The 8,978-nt window shown below is 35.8% G+C and overlaps 1 protein-coding gene across 1 annotated transcript in view; it reads left to right on the plus strand.

Moving 5' to 3' along the window:
• ZNF706 (zinc finger protein 706) overlaps window positions 1–2,744 on the plus strand; it is a 9,365-nt gene extending 6,621 nt beyond the window's left edge. The window contains exons 3-4 of the mRNA XM_012810624.2: window positions 1,294–1,401; window positions 2,428–2,744. Of these exons, the coding sequence (XP_012666078.1) occupies window positions 1,294–1,389 (96 nt within the window). The 3' untranslated portion in view covers window positions 1,390–1,401; window positions 2,428–2,744. The remainder of the gene's footprint in view (window positions 1–1,293; window positions 1,402–2,427) is intronic.
• The last annotated feature ends 6,234 nt before the right edge of the window (window positions 2,745–8,978 follow it).

Genomic DNA, 8,978 nt, shown 5'->3' on the forward strand with positions numbered 1-8,978 from the left:
CTCCTGGGCTCAAGCAATTCTTTTGCCTCAGCCTCACAAGTAGTTGAGACTACAGGCACCTGCCACAACACCCAGCCATTTTTTGGTTGTAGTTGTCATTGTTGTTTGGCAGGCCCAGGCTGGATTCGAACCCACCAGCTCTGGTGTATGTGGCTGGCACCTTAGCCACTTAAGCTGTAGGTGTCAAGCTTATATGTATCATTTTTAAGGTCCTCTATCTTAGGATTGATGATACGAATGGGAAGAATCTTGGTAAGACATGAATCCTAGACCGATGTTTGTCATCTTTCGAACTCATTATCAATGAAGTAGAAGTTCCTAACTGTATGACAGTTCTTGCTAATCTAAAAGGGAGAGAATCTATTATGTTGAATGTCTTATTTATTAGAGTAAGCTTTGATACAGTCAAAATAATGAAAAGGAGTAGTTTCTCATTCTGTTTGGAAAGAGGCAGAGCAAAAATAAAATTTTCCTAGATTAGTGGTGGAGAAATCTTTGACCTAAAAATACTAGGGTAGTTTACATATTTAAAAACTCAAGGCTGGGCACGGTGGCTCACGCCTGTAATACTAGCACTTTGGGAGGCCAAGGTGGGTGGATTGCTTGAGTTCATGGATTTGAGACTAGCCTAAGCAAAAACAAGACCCTGACTCTACTAAAATTAGAAAAACTGAGGCAGGAGGATCGCTTGAGCCCCAGAGTTTGAGGTTGCTATGAGCTATGACACCATAGTGCTCTACTGAGGATGACAGAATAAGACTGTATCTCAATAAAAAAATAAATAAAAACTCAAAACTGAAAACATCTTTTTCATGTTTTGTGAAGTTGAATGTGTTGAAAAAGAATAATTGAAGGTCCTTGCCAAGGAAGGTCAGAATAGTACAGTATTTGAGAGCTGAAGTACAAAGTTGCTAGGAGTTGGTTGGGCAAATTAAACTGTAGGTTTTAGTTTCCTTATCATGTAAAATGAAGATGATAGAAGGGGTTCAAGATGGCTTAGGAGGTTCTGTGAGAATTAAGGTAACAAGTTTAGTATAATAAGCGTTCAGTAAATGCTGCCTATTGTTTGCTGTTAATCAGATGAACAAAATACATTCCTTGTGATTTATCCCTTCTTTATATGTGAAATGTGAGAATGTTAGGAATTTCTTTGCCACGGAGTCCCTCTTCCTATACCAACCAGTAAATTGTGGTTTTGTGATAACTATCACAAACAAGTTCAGGATTTTAAAAGGTAGCACATTTTTATTTCATAAAGTCTAATTCTTCCTTGCACAATTTTTTTTTTATTAGACACAAATGCCAGACCCTAAGACCTTCAAGCAGCACTTTGAGAGCAAGCATCCTAAGACTCCACTTCCTCCAGAATTGGCTGATGTTCAGGCATAAAGTTGTTTACAGGTAATGGACTTCTTTTTATATGTTGGTTTGTTAATGTCAGTGTTGTATACAGGACCAAAACTACCTTCTGTAATTGTGAGAGTTATTTCTGCCTTGTGAGATTTTATTGCTTCCCCCTTTTAAAGTTAATGTTTAACTTAATTTCACCACTAGAACTTTACTATTGTTACTTATGATTTACTAGAGTACTTTACAATTGTTAAAAGTTCTTTTTCCCAGACCATTTGCTTTCAGTGCCTTTGAAACACCCAAGTTTTTACTACTATAACCAAAACTGACAAGATGAGTAGATGGTGGCCAACTTCAGTACAGGAATTGAAGAGACATATCAGCTTAAAGAAAATAGTGATTATAAAGATAATTTGAGGATCTTCCTCGTTGAAATGATGCAGACCATATGTTCCTGAGCATCTTTTTACAGTTAAATTTTACAGTGCTTAGCAGAGCACTGTAAAATATAGGGCAAAGTGTAGTCATGCACTGTATAAACTTGATAGTTGCTTGAAAATCATCAGTTTACACTTTGGGGTTTTTTTCTCTAAATTGTGGGATAGGTGGTTGGGGTGTATGTGTGCGTTTGAAAATTATTTGTTTGGCTGGGTGCGGTGGCTCACATCTGTTATCCTAGCACTCTGGGAAACCAAGGTGGGTGGATTGCTTAAGCTTAGGAGTTCGAGAACCAGGCTGAGCAAGAGCAAGACCCCATCCTTAAAAATAGCTATGCTTTGTGGCTATAGTCCTAGCTACTCAGGAGGCTGAGGCAAGAAAATCAATTGAGCCCAAGAATTAGAGATTGCTGTGATCTATGACACCATGGCACTCGACTGAGGGTGACAAAATAAGACTGTCTAAAAAAAAAAAAAGAAAATGAAAATTATCTGTTTTTAGAGTAAATTCATCAAAGATCTATTCATAAAATCCAGTCAATAAATCCTATCAGAGATTACCTTAATAGTCTTAGACCTTTAAAATGCATGTAAGTTGTGATTTCAGCTTACTCATTAAAAATTTTGCTTATCTTTGTAGGTGAATTCATGACACCTTTGACTCTTCTACTGTCTCAGACCTTAGGTAACAAACCTGCAGCTGCTTTTCTAACAAACTGTTGATCAGCAAAAATAAAGGGGCTACAGAAACACTCATTTTTATGCTGTTACCTTTTGGGCTTCATGCAAAGACAATTCTGTGTAAATGTACAGTTGACTCTGATTTGAAAATCTGAAAATCAGTCCATCCTTGTTATAAAAAATTTTTTTACAATTGTAATTATATTGATGTTCATATTGTGTAAAATAACTCATTTAATAAAGTAGTACTTTGATTTTACAACATCACAGGATAAATGGTTCTACAAGTTCTGTTCTAACTTCCTACTTTATTTGCCTTATAAAAATCTAATGAATTTATCAGCTAGAATTGCAAATGCAATTCTTACCTCCCTTTCTCAGCTAAATGGCAGGTTCGTTAGTTAAACTAGAGCAGACTCATTCATTAAAATTGTGCACACAAATTTATTGGCAGCTGTTGATCTAGGTGAAGAGTGACTTATCTGCTGCCTTAGAATATTGCAGTTGCTTGTCATTGCTCCCCTCTGATCATTTCCTGTATTTGCTGTTGGAATATTTAAACTTAGTATATGACCTGGCTCTAGCTTCCAACCAGGTGTCCCTTAATAACTGATAAATTCCTAAAAGCAGTTGGATTGTCAGGGAGCCCTTCTGAAAGATTAGGTTCTGGAGTATATGCCATATGAAATGATGGTTAAGTCCATTGTTTAAAACAAAATAAGATGGAACAAATGTGAACTGATAAAGATCTATACTGGACTCTTTGAAAATTCTTCAAGTTCTTTAATTTGAAATGAAAACATAATTTTTGAAGAAGTTTTTTGAAAGTTATTAGCCACTTGGGCAATTTTATAAATGAATTTTGCATTAATAAGAAGATCAGAATGATCTGTGTCTGGGTTAATTCCCAACACCCTCTCCTTTCTTATCTAAGTGAAATGTTAAATTTAGGATTTTACGTTGTGTTTGTTCCTAAAATTAAAGACTTATATGATATGGCTTAAGTATGAACTAGAGAGTATTTAAGATAGGCCAATATTCACATTATTTGTATCTAAGGACGAGAGGAAGTGGGTTTGTTTAAATGAATAAGGTAAATCCTACCCAATTAAGGAAGACTAATTTTATGGTTCTTCTAATTTTCTTTTGTCAATTCTTGTGTGAATGAAACTGTTACACCTCATTTTAAATTTTAAAATTAACGTAATAGGAAGAACTCTAAAATATTTACTGGTAACTGCCTAGAACTGCATATCTGATCCTGTGGATTATAAAATACATTCTCTCTTTCTGCTGTAATTCATCACTACATTTGTTTTGTAGCTTTGCATATTCTTCCCACCTTATTTGTCTTCACTATAAGTTTCAAGTATTTCCAAGGAAAAACTTCAGTGCTGATAGTTTCTTAGCAACTCTCATTCTTACCCCCTTACTTTAAAATACAGTTCTTTTGTCTCATGTATTTAAGTTTCAGATTCACACCATTTCCTAATATGTTAGTTACCAGAACGTTAGACTTGTACCTAATTTCTGTGGGTATTAAAGAAGTTCTGGTTAAATTACAACTTAAACATTTTTAATGTGCGTTGAGCATATGTATGTTTATGTTTAGTAACAAATCACTTAAATCATTCACAAGTTTTGGTTTAATTTTTTTTTTAATAAGCAGCTGATGACGCCATATTTTTAACTCAGTATCTCAGTGATGGATAAATAGCTGCATTGATCTTACATAAGATGTGGGGGTTATTACAATCCCCTTTTTATTGTGGTTGAGTTAAATCTATCAGGAGAAAATTACAAGTCAAGTCTTAAAAACATCCTTGTTATTTAATTTGAAGATTCTTTAACAGGTCATAGCAAAAGTTCATTATAAAACTGTTATGGTGTCTTCAAAGACTTGATAAAATAGACTGAGAAAGAATTGGTCCATTTGTATTCTGTATTCCATTAGTTGCCAAAGGAATGGGGTTAAGATTCAACTTGTTCCATTCTCTTCGTATGGATATATATCCCCATGTTTAACTGACACACAGGGGGCTCAGTTGTGTGCTGTAATGTCTTATTAAAGAAGATATTAAAGAAAACTAAACTAGTCTAATTTCTTCTACATTTAAGAGGTTTTTGTATTGCCTCTTTTTTTACTCCCCCTTTTCTGAACTTAGAATTGTCTTTTGAGTGTAGTTCAGTAATTTTAAGGGTGGCAAGAGATTTCTTTCATTTCTCAATGTTTTCCCCGCAGTCTTGGTCTGCTTTGGGTCTATAGAATACTGCTTAAGAGTAAATAGAAAATGTTTGTCATTTTGAAATCTTTATCTAGAATAAATGTGAATTGTTGGAAAGGGGAAGTAACTGGCTATTAACAAAAATACTAAAATGCTTAGGTCAGTTAATCGGATGTTTTAAATGACATTCACTAAGATTTGAGATAATATTTTTAGCTTTATATTAAAGGTAGCGTATAGGTAATTAATCACATTATAATTCAAACCTGAGATGTAGCATGAGTAAGATAGAATTTGCCAACATTACTATTTTATAAAAAACCCTTTAATTGTTATTAATATAGTATAACGTACTGTACCCATTTTAAAATGCAGTTAATATAAAGACTTTTCTGTAATATAGTGATAAAACCATAGTCCAAAATATAACTGAAATACTATGTTTAAATTACTTAGCCTCACTTAGTTCATTTGTACTTAATTTCTAGTCTTTTGGTTTGGTTTTAGTCAAAGAGATAGTCTTTTTAGAGTGTATGGCAATGAAGATCAGCATTAGGGAGTGTGTTCCCTGTGACTTTACATGCTAAAATAGTTTAGGCTACCTTAATTTTGTCCAGGCTCGGTGCCTGTGGCTCAAGCGGCTAAGGCACCAGCCACATACACCTGAGCTGGTGGGTTCAAATCCAGCCTGGGCCCGCCAAACAACAATGACGGCTGCAACCAAAAAATAGCCGGGTGTTGTGGCAGACACCTATAAGTAGCTACTTAGGAGGTGGAGGTAGGTGAGTCGCTTGAGCCCAGGAGTTGGAGGTTACTATGATCTGTGATGCCATGGCACTCTACCCAGGGCAATAGCTTGAGACTCTGTCTCAAAAAAAAAAAAGAAAATATTACTTCCAGAGTATAGGTTAAATAAAACATCTATCTATACTTAACAAAGAAAATAGATGTTTTAATAAAAGTTCAACCTGTGATTATTAATTATGGATTACCATGTAAAAGTGAAAATATTTTTTATTATAGATATTCTTTTATTTTTATTTATAAGATGTTCTTTTAGTAAGCTATTTACTAAGTCATCTTTCTTTTTTAACACCAACTCTTTAGCTTCCATTCTTTGTATATGGTATGGCTCCACATTTTAAATCTGCACATATAGAGACAGACCTTAGTCATTTATATTCACACGGACATATCTTCAGTATGAAGTGAATGTTAATTGTACCCTTTGTGTTAATGTTATTCGAGGGTTGCAGAGATGGGAACCTATCCGTATCTCAGATTTTGGGGGTATGAGCTTTCTGAATGAGAAGTTTTCTATGTACCGTTACTGAAGCCTTCCCTATAAAGTCATTAATATAGTAATGCTTATTAAGAGTTATATATGTTGGCCAGGTGTGGTGGCTCATCCCTGTAATCCTAGCACTCTGGGAGGTGGAGGTAGGTGAATTGGTTGAGCTCAGGACAAGCCTGAGCAAGAATGAGATCCTGTCTCTACTAAAAATTGAAAAATTAGTTGGGCATTGTGGCAGGTACCTGTAGTTTTAGCTACAGGTTATCTCACCTTTCTGACCTACAGTATTTTCACTTTATAAAACTCAGAAACTAAAACTGCCTCAAAGGATTGTTATAACTTAAGGAATAAATAAAATAAATAATAAGTACCTGTGCAGTTGCTGGTGCTCAGTTACCATTAGGTTTCTTCTCACCCAACTGCAGTATCTTCCTATGGAAATACTATCTAGTCTGCAAGGCTCAACCTAAATACTGCTTTTTTTTTTTTTTCAGGAAGCTCAGCACTTTATAAAAATGTATTGAATGTGGGGAAAAGGAGTACGTACATAGTAGTAAACATGAAACAAGACTGCAAAGTATAAAAGAAGGTGTCAGGAGACTAAATTTTAGAAGAGCAAAAAGTTCTTAGAAAGTAGTAAAGAAAAATTGCTGATTTTAGTTAAGCTGCAAGAACAAGGAATGAGTGCTATCTTGTCTTAGCAGCGATTTGCCTTATATTTCGTAAACTCTCATAAAAATGAAACGAACCCAATATGGTAAGATAATTAAGTGGATGTAAGATTTTACTGAATTTTCACTTGGCCTTGATGAATTACAACCCAGAAGACTAAAGGAATTTGCAAAATTTAAGTCTGAACCACTGTCAGTCTAGTAAAGTGATAAAGACAAATCTATCCATAAAACTGGAAATCAGTAATTTGTTTCTTGATTTTCAAACACCTATAAGAGAGAATATTGAAAGTGTAAAATGGTAAGTTTGTTCTTGGTCTCCAGGTTAGTGCTTAGGTTATCTTTTCACTGTGATCCTCCTATTTCCTTAATTAGGGGACTACTTTCATGTATAGTTTTATTTCTGGTCTTTTTACCTAAACACATTTGTTTTCCTTGTAATATAAGAAATTCCCCTAAAACAGTTTGAGTTATATCCCCTCCTCTAAAGCCCTTAGGTGCACTCTGTGTCCTGCCAGGGGGACACACACTTTCTGGGCAGTGACTGAGAAGTCCTTCATGGGGCCCAGTGTGCCTTCTGCCATTCTTAATCCCATGCTCCTGCCATGGTGAAGTACTATTCTGTGAGTAGCCCACTATCCCTTTCTTGCCTCCATACACTCTTTCTGCCTCTTCATCAAGATACCCTCTTCCCCTCCATTCTTTTTTTTCCCCCTCCCATTCTTTTGAGGCTTCTTGTTAGTGCTCCCCAATCTGCTAGGATCACTCCTAATGGGGTGATTTTTTTTTTAAAACAGATTCTCACTTTGTTGCCCCAGTAGAGTGCTGTGGCATCATAGCTCACAGCAACCTCAGATTCCTGGGCTCAAGCGATTCTTTTGCCTCAGCCTCCCTTGCAGCTGGGACCACAGGCACTACTGTAATGCCTGGCTGTTTTTAGAGACAGGGTCTGGCTCTGGCTTAGTCTTTTCTTGAACCTGTGAGCTCAGGCAGTCCACCTGCCTCGACCTCCCAGAGTGCTAGGATTATAGGTATGTGAGCCACCATGCCCAGCTTAATGGAGTGATCTTTTATCTTTTCACCATCATATATGCCATTCTTCCTTGAGATTCTTGGGAACATGAATGTGCCTACTTGAATGTTTATGACTCAACCTGAAACAGTTATCTTTAAATGTAGCATTCTGTAAATTACAACAAACCATTTTCATTCTTTTATTGATTGCTTTTTAATAAACTTTCTTATATTTGCTTTTTTAGATTACTAAAGCCAAAAGAAGAATATTCATACAGGCAATACTGTATGTATAGAACACTTTATATTTACAAAGCATTTTTTATTTTTTGAATTGCATATAAAAATATGCATAAAGAAATCAAGGGACAGCTTGGTAATGCATCCCAATTTTAGCAAGGCAGAGTAACTTATGGTAATTTTGATAGCAAGATTCTGTACAGGCAATAGTAGATTTGAGTGAACTTAAACTTATTTTGAATTCTGTACTGAGATGTTTAATAGATAGTATCAACCTATTAAGTTCTGTATCATGTACACTGTAAGTATATATATGTTGTGTGCTACCAGTTTACAGATGGCACAAAGTATGGAGGGAAAGTTAATAGGGAATTACAATTCTGAAAACTTTCAAGCTGAAACACTAAAGTAAAACCAAACCAACAAGAAACGGTTTAGATGGAATAAATGTAAATCTATTTAGGACTTATAAAAAATTGCATTTTACAAGTTCAAAATATGGGCGACAATCTGTCTGGGCACTTTATTTCATGTAAGAGCCAATGTGTTTATTGCAGGCGTACTGTGAGTCAGGCATGATTTCTCTGCTTCAAAAGATGAAAATTCAACCTTATTTTAGAAGAACACACCAGGATTTTTCTTTTTTTCTTTTGAGACAGAGTCTCACTTTGACAACCTGGGGTTTAGTGCCATGGTGTCATAGCTCATTAGAACCTCAAACTCTTGGGCTCAAATGATTCTCTTATCTCAGCCTCCCAAGTAGCTGGGATTCTAGAACTAAGCCCAGCTATTGTTAGAGACATGGTCTCACTCTTGTTCAGGCTGGTCTCAAACTCCTTGAGCTCAAGCAAACCACCCACCTCAACCATTTTTTTTTTTCTTTTTGACAGAGTCTCTCTTGCCCAGGCTAGGGTGCCATGACTAGCTGATAGCAGCTTCACATTTTGGGGCTCAAGCTATCCTGCCTTAGCTGCCTCTCAAGTAGCTGGCACTACAGGTGCCTGCCATAATGCTCAGTTAATTTTTTTCTGTTTTTAGTAGAGAGGTGATCTCTTGCTCAGGCTGG

Source organism: Otolemur garnettii, unplaced genomic scaffold (assembly GCF_000181295.1).
Source record: "Otolemur garnettii isolate 467f Iridium unplaced genomic scaffold, OtoGar3 scaffold00004, whole genome shotgun sequence".
NCBI lineage: Eukaryota > Metazoa > Chordata > Mammalia > Primates > Galagidae > Otolemur > Otolemur garnettii.